Source organism: Anopheles stephensi, chromosome 2, assembly GCF_013141755.1.
Source record: "Anopheles stephensi strain Indian chromosome 2, UCI_ANSTEP_V1.0, whole genome shotgun sequence".
Taxonomy (NCBI): domain Eukaryota; kingdom Metazoa; phylum Arthropoda; class Insecta; order Diptera; family Culicidae; genus Anopheles; species Anopheles stephensi.
Window position 1 is genome coordinate 88,042,751 of NC_050202.1, and position 19,925 is coordinate 88,062,675.

The window sequence follows — 19,925 nt, forward strand, 5'->3', positions numbered from 1 at the left end:
TGTGGGCGCTTGGGATGCTGTGATATATAGACTGCTGGGTGGCCAGGGGAACTCATGAGTTCGGTTGAATGGTTGTCGGGTTGCATCGTGTCGGGAACTCGTCGAACGAAAGGATAGAAAGAAACCTTCGAACGCGTGTGTGTAAAACAATTGTTCAGTCGGTTTCTACGTATATCACCAGATTGGCTTGTTCCTTTCCGGGAATGAATAATTCACTTTTAGCTTTAAATTTATTCCAATCATCATTTTTAACCGGTATCGTGCGATCGTTAGAAATTGAAGAGTAAGCGATCTGACTTTAAATAAATTGCTTGTCTCCCTTTTTCCAGTTAGGATTTGACGATCAATATTTCTTAACAAAAATGTATGCGAAATAATGAGTTAAGGTGTTTTATTTGAACAAAAAATGCTTATCAGCTGCCTCCAATATTTATTCAACCGGAGGCTTTTCAATTATGCGGCTCTACGTCTGCCACGTGTGTGGCGTGTGCAGCGCTTTGCATACATGTAGGCGCGCCTGTTTTGCCCGCGTGTGGTGAAGCTTTGGCACGCATTTTTTACACACACAAAGCACGACACGCGTTGTTGCACCGTAATGGAACAGTTTTACGAAAAGCGGCGCGTAAGCACTTCATCATTACATACTCGTTATCAGTTACTTATGTGGTTCGGTTTTTCTTACACCCTCCGACTGCCTTTTCCGCACAAGACGGATAGACAAATTGAGCAGCTCTTACCGAGTAGAGCAGTGATGCAGCACAATACAGTGGGTGAGAGTAGGATTCGGTTAGGGACAATCAATAGTATTGCTCTTTTTTAAGACATTTTGTCTCCTTTTAGTGTCGATTGTTTGCTTTAACAAAGCAGTTAGCGTGGTGAAAAGCTCAAAACAAAAATTACAGAAGCCGTAAAAGGTTCATTTTCCGGTGAGAAACGAATAACCTTCGTTTGGGTTTGGGGCTAAGGTAAACGTGTTTTGTTTGTATCGTTTTTTGTTTGTCTCGCAAAGCTACGCATGGAAAAGATTGTCCTCACAAATAGGAACGGTACACACCGTTAAATGGAATTTAAAAATAGCACACGAGATTGTAAAGAATCAGTTCTAACGCTCCTTTACTGTCCCTTTTTTCCCCCAACGTTACGTTATCTTTTTCCAACCGGTAAGAAAAATAACAATGTTCTATTTTCGATCCCCGCGTGTGTGTGTATTTCTGATAAAGCGTGTGCTAGGACCCCTTCATCTACTACAATTAAAAAGAGCTTACGCGGAATACTCACTCGCGGAGTGTTGAAAAACAGGAAAGCAAAAGAAAATACTTTTCACTGGAAATAGACACCTGCCTGCCAAAGCCTATCTCGAGCCGTTGCAAACATGACACAGGACACTCGGTTAGGTGGCTAGGGTTGTCCGCCAATCGTTCGAAACAGTTTATCGCGCGCCCGCCGTGTCACTTGAAGCTAATTAAATTTCCCACCAAATTTCCTCATTGGTACACATTCCGAACCGGTTCGCCGGTTGTTGTTTCTTCACCACGCGAAACAAAATTAGTGTCGCGTTTGAACGATACTTGATCGGCAATCTGTGTCTGCTTCGTCCTTTATTCTTCCCGGCGTTCGTTCAAACGCGTTGGAAAAGCGGATTAATTTCACTGTCAGCGGAATCGAACTTTGGTGACAGGTCGGATCACGCGTCGGCAAGCGTTCAGTCGAATGGTCGACTCCAAAACATCAAACCACCGCCACGAGGGAGTGGGTCACTGTTGTCGGTTAAATAGATCTTGCGGTTTGTCCCACGAAACAAGCTAGAGAGCGTACAACATTCCACCATTAAACCCAAATGTCGGGGGTAACAAACGAAAAAATCCAAACGCGCGTCACAACTCTCGGTACGTGCGTACACAATCAATATTCGCCGAAAACGCTTTTTCACGCCGCGTTTCCAGTATCCGCGTCGAGAGGGGGGGGCTTCAAAATTGATCGCTTTTCCCTTCTCCGAATCGCTTGCCACGGATGGTGGAGGTTTGCCTACGCGGTTGAAGAAATATTGACAGACGAACGACCGGTTGCCGGGTGTTTTACTGCCTTATTGTCCAGCTTAACGCCTGTACGCTTGTTTGATTTCCTCTTCGATTCGTAAAATTCGGACCTGTATTGGGGAGGAAAGGAAAACAACGCTTGCTCCACAGCGAAAGGGGTCGACGGGAAGAATAAAAAAGCACTTAAAAATTGATACCGATGTGGATCGTACTAAAATATTTCCGTATCAAATTCCAACTCTTCTGTGAAGGAAAGTCGGGGAGAGAGAAAAAAACTCAAACCGACCGAAATACCTTCTAAGAAATAGCAACACTACGATTCGAAGCAATAGTCTTCGATGTAAGAGTATATTTTTTTACTCCGGAAACGTATGCAGTCGGTCAGTTTGTATCGGAATGCTGGAAATTTTCCAGCAATATAAAACCGAACCGAACCGGAAGCATTCAATTTGCAACTCGTTGTTCATTAAGTTAATTGATCCGGAATTTTTATTGTTGCTAGAGCGAATGCGGGCTGCCTCCTTTTAAAACTTTGGATCGTTTATCAAAGCGACAGTACAAAGCACTTGAATAATTGATTGAAGCTGATGCAGGAAAAGCGGTAATTGCACATTAAGTGCATTTTTTAAGCTGGGCAAATTGCTATAAACTGCAAACTTATTTAAATAATCCTCAAGGATTTGTTTTCCTATTCGTAAACTGCTACACGGGGCGGTCCGGTGGCCGAGGCGACAGCGGCGCCGGTCTTCACACGGCAGGGCCGAGGTTCAAATCCCACCCAGACCGCCTCCCCGTACGTAAGGCTGATTACTTTTCTACGGGTAAAATTAAGTCACAGAAAGCCAGAAATGGTGGCAGGCCGAGACCTCTCGAGGTTGTAGTGCCAAAGAAGAAGAAGAAGAAGAAGAAACTGCTACACGAATCTCGAGAAGGTACCATTCTGCCCACAGCATTCCTTACTTAATCATCGCAAAGTGTTTGCATCTTGATGTGCATTTCTCGACTTTACTCGCAGTCGAATGCGACTGCACCGATAATGCCATCCATTCGCACTATTTATGACCGACGGTACAGTCCAACACGCCCGGATACTGCTGCGTCTGGCTCTGCGACGAGCTAGTTGGCTGACTGTACGGAAGTTATGCGAATCGTTTGTCGTCCGCTTTCCCGACGGTGTAATGGACTTCTCCAGGGACGAGTGTTTTCTGTTATCGCTTTGTAATTCGCATCACAACCACATTCCTCTTCCATCCAAGCTATCTTAGGCTATTTGTAGGCTTTCTTGGTGTGAAGAACAGGACTGTACTAACAAAAAAATTTGGTGCTCTTTTGTTATTTCTGCAGTAGCAAAGCAAAATTCTGGTAGTAGCAAAGAATGTTTTCACAACAAAGCAAAGACTTTCGTTAATATTTCGTTTCAAGAAACACAATTTTGTTTATACATTTTGTTACTTCTAACCGTTTTCCAATGAGCAATACGGCCAGGCCGTTCTTTATGAATAAAAAAAAAAAAACCGTTTTCCAATGCATTTGAATTATTGTTCGGCTAATTTCATACAACAGGAAATATTTCATTGTTATCGTTCCTGAAACATTTCAGAAAACGGTTGAGAAGTTCAGTTTCAGTTTGAAATCTTTCACATGCTTTGAAATTTAAACTTAAACAAGTTTAAAAATGTATTTCTAATGAGAAAAACTTTAAAATACGCATGATTTCCGTTAAACAGAGGAAAAATATCTTGGCAAATATGATATTCTTTCATTTTAACTTTAATATCAACGAATCATTATGTAAACGCTTCAAATTCAAATATCAACTGTGGTATTAACCGTTTTAAAAGAAATGCAATGTTCAAAAGGCTCCTCCCTCTTTTCGAAGCGCTTGGACACCTGAAAACGCTTGTACAATGGATGCACATTTTAGCGTTTGCCCAACATTCCCTTTTGCATCACAATCATCGTGGAACCTTTTTTTAAATTTAGAATTTTATTTTAATTTCAAAAGCATATTTCTACAATCTTTTCATGTCATTTGTTTTCAATAATAATTCCTTGAGAGTTTTATAATTGAAGCTCTACTCATATTTGCCCAGAGATTTCTTTACAAAACACTGATCAACACAAAAATGATTATCGTTTTCCATTAGAAACACTAACACCGGATATAACGGTCCAAAGGAACATTTTTATTGCTGCGGTACTGTTATTCGAACGGATTTGTTCTAAACTCGATCATACGCATGAGCAACTATTAAAACTTCATTTTTATTGATCTCAACAGGACTCTTGAAACTTTTATTTCCTTTCCCTTTTTTTCCCCCTGCGTTCTCCAGTGGGACACCATTTCTTAACCAAATGCTTAACGAACGCGCACACCACCGCAGCACCCTAACACGTGTTCAAACGACCGTGTTCCAATTTCGATCACGAGGGGCTCGCTCGTAGGTCTGCGCGTGCCAGCTGACTTGCGCATGAAATTAGTCGACCCACGATCACGGGTTCCGTCTCAAGATCCTTGGACAGCGTGACGAATAGCCCATGCCATGTTCGCGTGGATCCTTCGCCTCAACTCAAATCCCCAGGACATCCAGCCGACCCCAACCAAATTCCCGGAACGCATCGCAATCGTAATGTGCGTCATCTGCAGCAGTTTCGCCATTCGTAAATTAATTCAAAACGCTTATTTGAAGTGTGCTTTGAAGGGTACACTTGCTACGAGCAATTATTGTTATTACTTGCGCCGTTGTGCACAGGACATGGTACTTCCCCATGCAAAACCGGATACGCACCTGATTGGCCCTCGCTCCGGAGGCACGTGCTGTGGTGGTGATGCTACGATTCGTTCGTTCAGTGCATCTCGCGTGCTCGAGCGTTCGGTTGCTATAGAAACGCGCTCGGTTGCTTGGGTGGGGATAGCGCCCGAAACCCGAACCAAACAATCCGAACAGGAATGGCAGGACGTTCGGAGGTTCGATGAAGCAAAAGCCGGACCGCCGGCTCACAGAAGCAGGTGAATAAAGCGTAGACGCCGTGAACCACGATCGGATCCCGGAGCGTATAAATACAACCGGATCAAGCCGAACCCGAAGTCATTGCAGAAGAAAGCCTTGTGATCGACGCACCGTGTGAGTGTCAATGTGTTCCTGTTTAACTCGTCCTTGTTTTGTTGGTGAACTTTAAAGAGTCGTGTAAGAACGTTAAGTGATAGAGAACATTTGTGAAGCTCGAATTGTGCCCTGGATTAAAATGACAAGTGACTTTGGTCGACACGCTCCCTTCTCGTACTACTACACGCACGATCCGGTAGCGCCCACGTGTGGTAGTGTGAACGTCAAGATGGAGCAGCATGAAGTACCGGCCTCACTGGCCGAATCGAGTTATCTCGGCTCGACCTACGCCTACACATCGAATGCGCCATCCAACACCTCCACCACCACCAACATCACTTCCCAATCGGCCGCTCCGAATGTGGTGGTACTGCCCGGCTTTATGGACAACTATCCGGACAGCTGGATGACACCGAGCCCGTCCAGCTTTGGGTCGGAAAGTCCCGATTACTACTCCCTGGCCAACTCACCCCAGCGCAGCTTCGTCGATGTGGAGGAGTACAAAGAGAATCTGCTTGCCATGCAACAAACCTCCCAGCTTCCGGCTCAACTGGCCACCTCCACGTCGCTTCCCCTTTCACCTCCGCTCGCCAATGTACAGCTGCAGGCAACGCCAACCACCGCTCCCAGCACCAATCTGCCCGTCAAGAAGCGTCAGTACAACCGGAAACCGAAAGCAAAGTCGGAATCAGCGAAAGCTCCCGAAACGGACACAACTTCCCGGGCCGATCTGTCGTGCCTAACGTTTCCGAAGTCGTTCTCCAAATCTACCGACTCGCAAGGACCGATCGGATCCATCAACACCACCAGCCTCGTCGGAGTGATCGGCAAACGGAAGCGGAAGCAAGTGCCACCCCAGATCAAGAAGAAGCGCCGTCTGGCGGCAAATGCACGCGAACGGAAACGGATGCAGAACCTGAACGATGCCTTTGATCGACTGCGCCAGTATCTGCCCTCGCTCGGGAACGATCGACAACTGTCCAAGCACGAGACGCTCCAGATGGCACAGACCTACATTACGGCGCTCTGCGATCTGTTGCAGTAGGTGACTAGCGTGGCCGTCTGCATCCACTGTACAGTAAGCCGGATGTGGATCGGAACCTATCGATATACAGCGAACAAAACCTAAAACGAGGCTTTTTTTTCTCCCTCGTGCTCTGGAGAAGCTTACCCTGCTGCTAGAGTGAGCCGAGTCAGCCGGGGAACGTCAACTGTTAGTTAAAAGTGTTGAAGGTCGAAGGAGATGGTCGGGAGCTAGAGTAAGGTTAAGTTTGGAGTGTACAAACTATGAAGAGTTAAATTATTTGTCGTCTACTGTTAATTTTATTAATATTATTGTTTACTGGCTGCAGCAAATAAACGAAAATTGAAAACAAACGAAATCTATGTGGTGTCACTGCTGTTTTTGTAGAAGTCTTAATCCTTCAGGTGTTTCAGCGGTAAGGCCATCCCATTCCAGTGCAATCGGCAAAGTCTGGTTATTCCCAACCTTGAAATTGATCTCTTCGTCGTCTGAAGAATTCTTCAACGCTCGCCATCGAATGATTGGACAAGTCTTCGTGGTCGTTTAGGACCATGGGCTCACTTTCTCACGGCACTTCTTTCCCTTGTGATTGAGCTGGAGGGTAATGGGCGCTGGGCTAGGTATAATGCTCTCTGCCGGATCTTTACCGCTAATGATAAACATTGGAAAGAATGGTAGCGAATAAAACAAGAAAAGCGAGGGAGAAGAGCTAGAGTCCGCTTCTCATTCTGCGAGGTTCTCCGCTTGTCCAAGGGTTCTTGAACGGATGGGGTACGGTATAAAACGGTACGGAGTTGAATTTTAAACAACGTTGGGCCGTTGCTCTTGCTTTGGTCAGTTGTGTATCGCCTGGAAAGAAAAGAAGAAGGAAGAAAATTCGCCGTTAAGGGAGTATGGGTTGGATGGAAAAAAGTGACTTGTTGGATGTAGCCTATGGCTTATGAGAGGGTTAGCAATGTGGGAAGAACATTGGGGTCATGAAATTGAATTTTATTTATCGTTGAATACGGTTCCACTGTCTCGAGAGAATTGAATTGACCAAACATTTGTTCTCATATTAGCTTCCTTGATATTGACCAAATTCGAAGATGTCCAATCGGCGTTTGGTTCTCGCAGAAAGACTAATATCACGATTAGATAATTTCATCATTCCTGGAAACTAAGAGCGCTCAACAACTTCAAAACCTTAAATAAATGACCTCAAAACATCAAGCTTAAACGTCATTTTTGAACCCAGTTTGACAGAGTCGCCTACTGGAAGGAACCAACGCCTGAAAGTATGCAATTCTCGTATTTGCGCGCAAAGCAGTGCGAACAAATTTATCAATACTTGCTTGTCCATCACAAACTCCGCAGGTAATGATTGGCAATTATTTTGCACAGAAAGAACCATAAACAAGCTGTACATAAACCACAAAACAGATTGTCACAACAAACGGTTTTGCAATTACCCAAATGCCGCTTCCATTGCGGGCTCCAGGTCCAGGTAACGATCCCTTTCAACCCGGGTGACGATCGTTACTGTCCTTTTTTGTTGCCCTTCCGAGCAAAGGACTTCTGTGTCGGCTAACCGACAAAGGACGCCCTTGCAAACGACTCCCCTGGTCGGCGTCGATTAGGATAACTATACTGCCACGCGCTACCATTGATCCCGATAGTGATCCCGAGCCTGGTCTTCCGCCTAGGGGAGGGTGTAACTGCAAACCTTCGATCATAAATTATTCTACCGCCAAACATATTTTGCGCAATAAAAATTCCGCTCCGTCACAATCGCTTGCACTTCATTCAGCATTGGAAGCCGGAATCAATGAGAAGTCAATATTTGCTCGTATTTGGCGCCTGGTTTTTGGCTGGCTTGCTGACTGGCTGGCTGGCGCCTCTTGTGACCGCCTTCGTGTTTTCGCGCAAGGATCACTTTCACAGAGGCGAACGGACCGTTGCACGTCCGCTAATGATGGGCTACGCAATGGATGGACTGGGCAATGACTAGGGAGAAAGTGTGGCGTTGCTTGCGTCCTGAAGGGGCGAATGGTCATTATTGACCGCTTCGGTCATAATGATCCGGTGCAGCACACTCGATCAGTTTGAAGGGCCCTTTCTACGACAGGATGTACGGTGCTTGGTGTGCTACCACCACAAGGATCAAGATCGATCTCTAGCGTTATTTTGCTCGATTACCATACTCTAGGCTTTTTCCTATCCTTCAAGGACATAATGGGAATCGATCTGTTTTCCTGGAAAATGTCTTCCAAATGCATGCGAATCGCGCTCTATAGTTATCTTCTCTATTTTAGACATAAATCATAAACCTCAAACACTCCATCTCGTCCATTGTTCCAGCTGACAGTAGCGCAGCTCTTCAAGCTTCAAAAACATCTCCTGTTTTCGGAGGTTTTTAGGGATTTTTTGCTCAATCATTATTATTTTATTGATCCAGTTGATGAACCACAGCGTGACGATCGCACCAATATGTTACCTACGATGAATCCCGCGTGTCGTTCGCTTCCGATTCGCCCAATGCCCTGAAGGATGCTGCTCGCGAACACGTCACAGCTGTGCACAACAGCAGCAGTGCCGACGAGCCGACGTGTGCCTATTTCCTTCTCCTATGTGTGTGTGTGTACGTGGGTCTTTTTTTCCTGCCCGTAGTTTTGTAACATTATTTTTCTACTATTTCTTTTCCGTTCCTTGGCGGTGACCCAACGTTGCTGCAACATCATGCAGATACGAGCAGCAGAGTCACGCACATGTTGCTTCCATATTACTAACTCTACGATCGAGTCTGTTCCTTTTTTTGTTGTTGTTGTTGAAGATCGTTTCCTTTTGGGTGGTTTTTTGTTGTTGTTCATAAAGGTTCATAAAAAAAGAATCAAAAGACTTCCAGGTACGGACATAAGCACAAAAAACATATACAAAAAAAAAACACTTCCTTACTGCTCAAAGGCGGATTGAAGCGTTTTCGCTGTGAGGAAGCTGAAATAATTGCATCAATTCGCCCTGCGTTTTGTCTAAAGAAACGCATTACGAAATTTTCTAGCGCATATTTCATAACACAAAGAGGGGCGCTAGGGATTGCAATAATAAACAATAAAACGGCAATTTTGGTACCGGCCACCGCAGTGACCACCGGAACATCGGAGCCTTTCGGATCAGTTTCGGTGGCCTACTTTCGAGACAAAAAAAAACGGCATCAAGGAACGGCCACTGCCACACCAACAATCGACACCACAGAAAGGACAAAGCGAGTGCAGAGCGGGTGGTATTGCCCATCGCCGGACAGAGCGATGCAAAAGCTAACCAGCAGGACATCCAGGATCAAGCCGGTCGGTCAGTACAGAACACAAAACAAAAAGGAATTGCTCTCATGCAGCGAGCGATTAGGATGGTAAAGTCGGTTCCTTTTTTCACCTCACCCTAGCTACTGTAAAGGACTTTGGCTCGCTCCAGGGATATTTGATTGATATCCTTTGAACAATATCATTTTACTTGTGGAACAAAAAAGATCCTTGCGCCGAGGACACGCGGGCTGTTAAGATGTTTTCAAAACACAAACACCAGGAGGAGGATCCTTCTTCTTCTTCTGGGAGATCGGCTTCGATCAGTATTTCGATATTGCTTAGGAATGATTGCTAACCCTTCCACTAGCTTCCACACAAATGGTCTTTTCTGGGGATGTTAATGTGTTGTTCAGATTTCCGATTCACCATATGTCCACACTCACTCACGCCCGGTTCCGGGGTTTGCACCGTCGAGCGTCAGGATGCACAAATGTTTCAAAGTTGTTGTTTTTTTTTCGTTTGGTCCTTAGTCCTTGGTCCCTGGGGTGTGGGTTGGGTCTGTTTTTAATTCGTCCACCCGTCCACCAGTCCTTCAGCTACTTTGTTGTTGCCTGCTCAACCCTTACGCAACACGTGCGTCGAGGAGAATCGAATGCCGCCACATTAAAGATGTTTTTTCCTCCTCACCGGCTCGAGATGCCACATGTTATCGAAAACGATTACGGGCCGAAGTTCGGATGGCTAGGATGGCAGTAGTTTAATTGTTTAAGGCGTTCCTTTTTTTTGCTGTTGCCCCGAGCAACTCTTTCGGTAGCTAATCATTTCAGTCCGCTTCAGGGGGAAAGGAGTATTGATTTAAATTGTATACTGTACAGGGATACATAGATTTTACCATTGCCTAATGATAAAATAAGTGCGTCGTGCAGTTTATGAATGCTTTATTAAGCTCTTATTGTTTTCCATGACGTTTTCACACATTTTCCTGTCAAATATATATCTGAATCGTCGATAAACTCATAAGAACGTTCCAAAGTGAATCAGTATAGCGTATTGCATAGTTTTAGGGGTTGTTTTCTGCATATTGCATATCTTACTATACTTAAGAACCAGAATTGCCCAAAATTAAACCGTACTTCTTTGAATATTTTAGACAGAAAACCGATTTATCAGAAATCTTTAACATAACACCTGTAGGTTGATAACAAAATATCAACTTCTTAGAAGAATGAATAGAAAAGTCGATCCTAAGGGAGATAATCTTAGATCAGAGGAGAGAATCTTAACTCTCTTGTTAAGAAATTCATGGCCATCTGCTTACAGACGACCTCTTTCCAATAGCTCTTCTTCTTCTTCTTTGGCACCACAACCTCGAGAAGTCTTGGCCTGTCACATTTCTGGCTGTCTGTGACTTAATTTTACCCGTAGTAAAGTAGTCAGCCTTACGTACGGGGAGGCGGTCTGGATGGGATTTGAACCCCGGCCCTGTCGTGTGAAGACCGGCACCGCTTTCATCTTGGCCTCCGGATCGCTCCTTTCCAATAGCTCTCAATATATAATATTCAGCCAATCCTACCAAAGCTAATCCTTCATAAAACATTACATTACAAGACGAATCTTCTCCTGATGCTGATACAAAAGTAGTTAAGGATTTTTATCCTGTATCCTGTAATTTTTTTAGTAATCCACCTAGAAAACCTCATCTAATCATTTTCTATGTAATGATGTTTTAAAAGCAGCTCTTTTAACAATTTCTTCCAGCCTGCATCATTTCCTTCTGTAGTTTTAAAATTATCTCCCCACAAGCTGTCAGACGCGAAAGGAAACAGTGCTCGGCTTACAGTAAGCCAGTCAACCCATTCATTTGTTGAGAAAAACCCCCGGTTGGCATCGAAAAAGGAAGGAAGCAATCTTTTCCTTATTTATTTTTCCCATCCTTCCCATGCGGTGCGTTATTCCTTTGCCGGGATAAACACATTCCTCCCCATAGCGCGATCCCGCGAATAAAAGCCTTCCTCGGTGAGCTATTATTCGGTATGGCACTGCACACAACCGACTCTTCCCTTAAATCGACTTCAGTGTCCGGTGTCCTGCTCTCACCCAACACGACGCAACAACAATTATCGAAAAACACCGTTCCGAAAAGTGGCCGAAAAACGGCACCCACCGAACGAACGGCTCCCTAATTTGCCTGTCAGACGCTGGCATTGCAACACCGAACGTGGACGAGCACGAGCAGGGAAGCGGTTGCGTCTTCCGCTGCACTGCCAGCTAATGTGTTCTCGTGGCTGAGCTTTTGAAGCGTCCTTTTCCATGATGCGTGCGTGTGTGTGAGAGAGGGTTGTGTTTTTCGGCAGGCGATTATCGATAATCGCAGTGCGACCGACCGAGGACCGAATTAAACGCTTCCCCACGTCTTTAGGCTGCCGTCTCCTACTGCGGAAGCTGCCACCGAGCGTAAAACGATGAATGGCCGTAGATCGTGGACTTTCTACGTAAGCTGATGTATCGGAATTGAAATTACACTCGCTGGTTCGTCTTAAAGCTCACTGACGAGCATGGAAGTTGAGGTCCCACCGAAAAATAAGCAGCAAGGGTAGCATTTAACTCACCCTCGGTACGGTAAAGTCAACCGGGAAGATTTGGGGTTAGGGTTGCTTCTTGGTTCTTCCATTGTTTCACACAGACTTGGCGAGAGTTGGCGAGTATGGGACTGATAGGGATGCAGTTTTATACCGAAGAAGGCAGGCAAATTAGCGATCGTCCATCGAGAAAAGCAGTTTAATAGTGTGGGAATGTGGAGCTGGATTTCCTGGATAGGATAATTTGTCGACTGTCGAACGAGTAGCGGCCCACAAGAAATGATTTATTTTCTTTTCGGGGCCGTGAGAACTGCGTCACGCAAAAACGGCCCATTTCGGGAGTATGTCCTTAAAGGACATCCCAAGGCGACATCACACCGACTGACTCAAACCGGCCCATACATGATTCATACATCAGTAGCTAAAAGGACGACGACAAGAAGAAGCTTCAAACCATCATCATCACCTCCTTGTCGGAAGTACTCTGACCGCACGCACAGCCCACCGGCCAGCGTCTTGTTAAGCTAATGAGAATCCACTTTCGGACCACAGTTCGGCGAGCTTTTGCAACCTTGGAGTGATCCTCTTGCTACACTTCCACGGAAACGTCTTATTTCACCTTATTAGGATTAGGACTTCATGAATAATACTTTGTAATTTGGGCTCATTCTGCCAAATTGCTGCCAACCACCAACCAGCAAACGTGGGCACGAGTCGCGTGTGCCAAGCGTGACTTTCGGACGTGCGTGCTCAAATCGATAGAGCAAATTGCCCACAAAGGGTTAGACAAGCGCATCGCCACCACCCAGGGGTGCGAGAGAGTGTCCAGTCGAACGAAAAAAGAAGTAGTAGACGAGCCGATCGCCAGCTACACGCCCCTGCTGTTTAGACGCTAATGATGGTCATTGTTAGCTAAGGTTGGTTCGTTTGCGCCGAAGGATTAGGAATGGGACATTCCGGTTCCGACCCTTTTACAAGATGCCGACAGCTAGAGGTCCTGCAGCTTTTTTGTTCTTGTTGAGATCCTCCTCCCCGGGCGGTGTGTATTAATCAAGACTGGACAGCAGAAAGGAATCCTTTCCGACGGTGCTCCAGGGTTTTAGAAACGGCAATCCATCTCTGAAGCTGCTACGGTGGAGATCTGAATCGGGGGTTTTTCTACTTGGAAGTCCTCAGTATAAATGCCGGGCCGCGAGTCCGCGAATATATCCTGAAACATAGCAGCAAGTTCCGGTTGTTCGATTCATTAATCTTCTTTATCGTGGAAGATCCGCACCAGGATCGTCTTCTAGGCGTTTACTGTTTACTCTACGAAGGTGGTCTTTTGACGCCGACACCGGAATTTAATTAAGGACACCGTAGCGCGGGCTAGGCGCAGCAATTAAACACATTTACCGTTCAGCGCCAATGCTTCGCTAATGATGATGAGTGCGGTTAGCGGGATTCTAGGCTATCCGAGGGCCAGGATATTCTCCCGAAAGGAAGTAATCTCTGGTTGATGATTGGTGTCCTGCCAGAAACGGACCGGACCTTCAGTAATCATTATTCGCTCGTTAGGAATTTCTGGTAGAATCGAACGGCCCAAAGAGGAAGAGGACTGCTTCAAGAAGACTCGGTCTCGAAGTTCTCACGTCTCGATCGTCTCGACAGCAGATTACCGTTGCAGCGAGCTGGTACGGTGGTCGGCTGATCGATTTTCCTCCCCACGCAGCGAAACCCAAACTCTCGATCCCGTGTACCGAGCCGTACCGAAACCGCCGGGACCACCGAGTACGCACTTGGTTAAGCTGATAAAGCAGTCTTCATTCGCCCTTGGTCTGGTGGTAAACCGTTTGGCAGCACAGGCAGCCGAACACTGGAAAGGATTAAATTACACCCAATTTGGCTTTGGACTCTTGGCCGTACCGTACGAGCTGAGAGCGTGTCTTGTTTCGTGCCTGCTTCTGCCACCTACCGTCCAGGTTTCTCTGTCCGTCTCTAAGCCAACCGTTTAAATCCTTTGCTCTTTACGGGCTCCTGGGTCAACAACACCTGATCTTCGGGTGCGTCTTCACCATCCTACAATTGAGCCGTTGCACTTGTCCCATTCGCGAGAGAAGACGCACTCGCTCGGCAGAGAAGAAGCGTTTGCGGCTTGGGAAAATAAATTCCAACGGCACCTTTCCCGGGGGTGACCGTACCGAAAGGACTCTTTTGTATGGGTGGCGGGTTTGGCACCTTCAAACGTCAAACAAATTTATTAAGTGAGAAAATTTGTTCGCCCCATGCGTAAATCACAACAAAGCACCGACCCGTCGTCGTCCGATTCGCTGGTGGCCGAGCTCGGCTGGCCTCTCCTTTCCCAAAACCTGTTTTTTTCCCCCGGGTGGGTTTGCCCTTTGTTTCGCTCGGACACGCTTCTATTGTGCGCGATCTCCCGGGCGAAGGATCGGTTTTGCTGCGTAAGGACAGCGTGATCGGGGAAATTAATTGTCCGTTGCAACCGTGGCCAATTTTATCGCTTTATTAGAGTGTGAGTGTGGCTTTTTCTGGAGCATATCAACCACCAGCAGGGTTGGGTTCAAAGCTCACGTACCGCCCAGGTTGGTCGATGCACCCTGGATGCACTGCACATCCCGCTGACCAGTTCGATTAGGCGGTGCGAGCCACGAAAATGGATGGCTGAGATGGCCCACACGGACCATATCAGATCACGGGCATATCGCACAATGGCATGGCATGATTTTTAAAAACTCTCTCCAATCGAAATTTAAACAACGTTTTTTACATGTGTCTTAATAATAATAATCTCGACCAAAAAGCGAAACACGGGTGCGCAAAACATCATGCAGAACGTGCCCATCGCATTTCGAGCTATTTCCAGCGGGAACTCCGTTCTGTAGGGGGAAAATGCAACGCGCCCTCTTTCAATCGTGCATAATTACTGGCCCGCACTTGTTTTCTTAGCCTGCAGGGTCAACCCAGACCAGACCAGGGCACCGGGAAGCACGATAAGACCGGCAGTAAAGCAATCGTTTAACTTTCTTCGGGCTGTTTGTGCGCCCTAATTCAATTAGGCTGCATGTTTGCCCGATTGCGTACCAAACAATTATTGCACAGTTGCTTGTTATCGGATAGTGTTTTGTTAATGCGTTACGCACCTCTGTGTAAACTGCTGATGCAATGTGCTGGGTGAAAGAGAACGGAACAATTACAATTTTGTGTATGTATCTTACTGTGTACAACCGACATTTGCTTTCGTTATTAGTTGAGTTAAGGAATCACTGCTTAAACAGTCATCTAAATACGATCGCGCTCCGATTTTCACTTCCCTGGGCGAAAAATCTGAACATCACGAGACAGTTCGTGACCATCGACGATAGCTGACTCGAATTATAATTCTTGATTTTCCATTTGAAGAAAGACTAGCTCATATAATGAATCTAATAAGTGCCAAATGTATTGACAGGCCATGCAACAGCCTTGTACGACTATAAAATGCATCTGTAGCTAAAGAGGACTCAGTTGTATCAATCCGCATCTAGCGCCCTATGGCAAATGCTTTAACGGCAACATTATCTGGAAATGATTGCTCAAATATAGAAGCCAACAGGGTTAGTTTTAATATCCTTGACAGGAAGCACGCCAGTTTTGGCGTCATGAGAGACGAGATATAAAAGTGTACGAACTCTTGAGGTCAAATCAGTTTCCTGATCAAATCAATTTCCTGAAAGCAAGCAAGGTTTGACTCAGAGATTTTTAGACTTTCAGTTGTCTTTAACAGGAACAGATCATAGTATGAGCGAATTAAGCAGATGCTTGGAGCCCGGAGCTTTACAAGGATCTAGGTAAACAGAGGCGTATCTTCCTGTAAGCAGGTTGTGCGGTCCTGAGAGCCTTAATCTATTCCCTGAAGGATCCTGAGCTATACAAAAGGCCTGGTAAAATGTCTCCGGTTGGCTTCTGAATATGCCTCAGTCACCAGATTCGATGCATAAGGCATCTCCAAAATCCATTCTGCTTAGGGCCATTTTAGGCCTTCTAGAGGCTTTGATCTTTAGGAGGAGATGGATTTGGTATGAAGCTCTTCCAGAGTACGACAATATTAACAAAGTCAGTCAATAGCAACCAATAGAATGTTCATAACGATCATACCTCCTTCGGAGGATCTTCTCCACGCATTTTGCGCCTCAAGCTGTGGAGTAGCCTTTCGCGACGACTAAGAAGATATTCATCGCTAAGGCTCCAGGAATTAATAATTTCTTTGCCTGAAAGTATGCAAACCGCCAAACAACATGCCTGTTTTAGCATTTATTTATTCGGTTTATCTTCTTCTGTTTTACGCATATTTTAACCCTTAAATAGGTCAAATATGTTACCCCAACGGCACGTCCAATCAATTTATTCCTGCAATGAAGCAATCACTACAGATTCCTCGCACTTTACCGAAGATCGGAATCCACTTGCTGCAACATAACCTGCTAGTAGTAGAACGAGAATGCCTGACCTCTTCTGACTCAACTACCGGCCAGCCGCGGCAGCCCCTCAACTGCATTCCTTCCATCCCAATCAGCATCCACCTGAAACGAAACAATGACAAGAATGGTTGGAATGTGCTGGCGGCCCGGACCACAGCGGCCGTGCACCGTGTACTATTTAGCATAATGACTTCTAAATGTGCGTTCCCCTCCCCGTCCCGTTAACATTGTGTCCCGACATCTCACTCACCGGTCGGCGAGGATTCAAGTACGCTCCACCACCTATTCACCTCTCGCCAAGACCCCCGCCACTCGATGGCGTGCGGTGATAGGGCCGCTTTAAAGTGATCTTATCCCACCCCTCGATCGATTGCGTTCCTGGCAGTGTTCGTTCGCCGAGAATGCCGAGAAGTGCAAAATCGTCATTAGAATCAAGGAACGAGAATTGCGCGGGACAAACGAGATAGCGAGACCACGCACGTACGTGTTCTCGGAGGTGTTAAATTATCTTTTAATTTGTTCAATTCGACAGTCGGCATTCGTGCATTCGTTAAAACGTGCCCCCGAACGTATGCAGTGTTTTCGTGTTTTCTTAGTTGTTTTTTCGTTGGTGATGTGAGCGTCCTCGAGAGGTTGGCATCTTAAATATAGAGCCATCAATCATACTTTGTACCGCACGCATCACCCAAAGCACAATGTTGTTGTCTAAGGCGATACAAACGCTCTACACGAGACTGGCTACCGGAGTCTCAGAGAGCTCAGAGACAAAAAGTGCAACCTGTTCACAGGAAGCGTTAGTCAGTTTTTGTGTGCGAAAGATCCATCAAATCACGGCCGACCAACTGACTGCCGTTGGTAAACGGACCTGCAATTAGACGGGCTGTTAGCGACCCACGAACACTTGTGCAGTCCGAATGTGTCCATTGTACAAGATTCGGTGCCGAGTCGTTAACGCATCATGGATCCATCGATCGATCGTAATTGAACTACAGGGATGCCGACCGGGCCGAGAGATGATCCTTGCTATTTAATCTTCGGCGCGGGTCCTTTCATCCTCGCCGTGCCCTTGTTAGGAGCTGCCAAGATCAAATAAGAGTGATGAAAACCTTGCTCGTTACTGTCGGAAGAAACCGCAGGACTAATGCGTTCGATCCGATTAGGGCCTTTCGGGCATGGCACTTCGCAATCGAGTGAGAGTTGCATTAGTGCGAATTGAAGCTGGTTATCGCTTCATCTTGTACACTAATGCAAGTTCTTCGAACTGTCGAACAGTTCGAGCTCCGAGAGTGGTCAGATTTATTGCTTTACTCCTGTTTCATTACGAAAGGGCGACGGCAAGGGAAGCCTCCTTCAGCCGGAGTAGAGTTCCCTGTTCATAATGTCTCAATTTTGTTTGTTTTTCAACCCCTTCCATCGCGTACGATCATCTTTCCCATGATGAAAACTCAATTCATCATTTTTTCATCAAGGTGCTCCTTCATCGAAGGATCACCCCTCTACCAAACAATCGATTAAAGCCCGCTCTCCTGGAATCTTTCCGGCTCCTTCCCGGATCAAGCGATGAGAACAGTGTGTTGCCACGGCCAACCCGGTTGTCCAATAATCTTAACCCGGTTGCGGCGTGAAACTTCGCGGCACTTTCGTCAGCTTCGGTGCCGGTAACCTGCAACATATCGCACCCCGTTTTAATACCCGTGCGGTGTTTGTGTGCGCGCTGTCGAAATTGAAGACTTCACCACGGACGAACGACCACGGGGTTAAACAAACAAAACCCGCAAAAAACCGCACGGGGAACAACGGATCTTGGCGATAAGGGTTCGCTCGAGATGATTGAAGCTTGCAGTAAATTGGCAGGTTGCGCTGCGGCTGCAACACGGCCCTAGACGGCAGCACAGGTCCTCAAGAGCGAGTCTCAAGATTGTCGGTTGGTAGAAAGCAAAAGGGGTGTCCACAGGTTTGGTGGATGGCTGCAGGATGTAAGGATTATGATTAGCTTAATAAACTGCCCGGCTATCGGTAGGTTTGGGATTGAATTGAGGTGATTGAGCAAAACGGCAAATTATACACCTCGTCGCGTTAGGGATACGGACGATTCGGTGCGTTACCGGTGAACATAATCTTTACGTAAACGGTCGGTTGGAAGCAAAAACACAAAACAAATACAGAGACGGTTTTTTGTACGGTGTTCTGTTGCTTCCTTTTCTTCATAATAACACCAGTGCCCGTCAGAGCTGCTGTTGGTTTTGAAGGTATATTATAGGCAGTAGTACACATACTATAGACTTTGAATCGAATAGATTTGTATTTTTATTTTTATGACGTTTTAATTTATTTTTATTCTAAATTTGTAGTTTCGGTTTGTTCGGAGACCTTTAAGGACTTTTGACATTTTTGAGGATTAAGGACTTGAGAGAGACTTAGACATCTCAAAGTGTAGCAGAAGAGAATTCAACGAGATATTCAACCCAATCTTAGCAGCCATCTCAAGATTTTTAGAATATTTAAAGATGAAATAGCCAAGTCTTAAATCCCTATAAGAACCGTTCAATCGCTTCCTCGAGGATCAAACATTAGGCCCATTGTTTGATTAATATATTAAAAATTCTAATTTAATTAATAAGCCCTTCCCAGAAAGTTATGATTGAATTATGAGATATTTAAATAATATTAAAACTTTAAAACTATAATTAAACTCATCCTTCAGTCGCTACTCCCGAGGTCTACAGCGTAGTACTGTTAACTTTCAAACCTTCTACATTAACCTAAAACCTCGATCAATACCGATTATTCCGAGTTCGATCCCTGACCGACAGAAATAGAAGGTCATAAAAACATGAATACAATGCTGGCCACGGATTCTTCCAACTTTCTTCTCAACCTCAAAAACTACGCCCCCTAGACCACAACGTCTCGGACCATTTTAATAGGACAATGCGTTCCAATAAAAGCAGATCAAACTGACCTCCTGGCGCATCCTTATTGCCCTTGATTTATAACTCTATCGGGTCCATCCCTTGGGTCCGAAAAGGGTATCACCAGGGTTAAACGGTACCGAATCGGGGTCATCGATAAATTTTATCGAATTTTAGCGTAACCAAAACTGAACCCAAATCATGCCCGGTGGTCCGCGGTTTCTTCCCGCTTTTTGTCTCTTTGTGCCTCCGACCCTAGCCTTCAACCGCAACTACTTCTTCTCAAGCGAATTCCAATCGAAACGAATGACACGCTTCTTTCCGCCGTTCAAAGAATCCTAAGTGGTAAGACAGATTGTTGTTGTTGTTGCGGTCACTTTTCACACCTTCCGATCTGCCGACCGAAGCTTCGACCGTGGATCGGCAAAATCTGATCCAGAATATCTGCTCCGGAAGCGACACGCCTGAGAGCTGGATGCTGCGGTGGCCTTATGTTCTAGGCTTTATGTCCGCCTACTCATTACGGTAGCTC

The 19,925-nt window shown here is 45.8% G+C and overlaps 1 protein-coding gene across 1 annotated transcript; it reads left to right on the plus strand.

Annotated features, from left to right (window-relative positions):
* Window positions 1-4,944: 4,944 nt before the first annotated feature.
* LOC118505089 (protein atonal-like) lies at window positions 4,945-6,525 on the plus strand. The gene has a single exon (XM_036040386.1). It carries the CDS (start codon window positions 5,283-5,285, stop codon window positions 6,186-6,188), a length of 906 nt encoding a protein of 301 aa, XP_035896279.1. The 5' UTR covers window positions 4,945-5,282; the 3' UTR covers window positions 6,189-6,525.
* Window positions 6,526-19,925: the final 13,400 nt, after the last annotated feature.

Bases quoted from the DNA above. Each gene is read 5' to 3' on its own strand.
- LOC118505089 (XM_036040386.1), top strand. From the start codon at position 5,283: ATGACAAGTGACTTTGGTCGACACGCTCCCTTCTCGTACTACTACACG.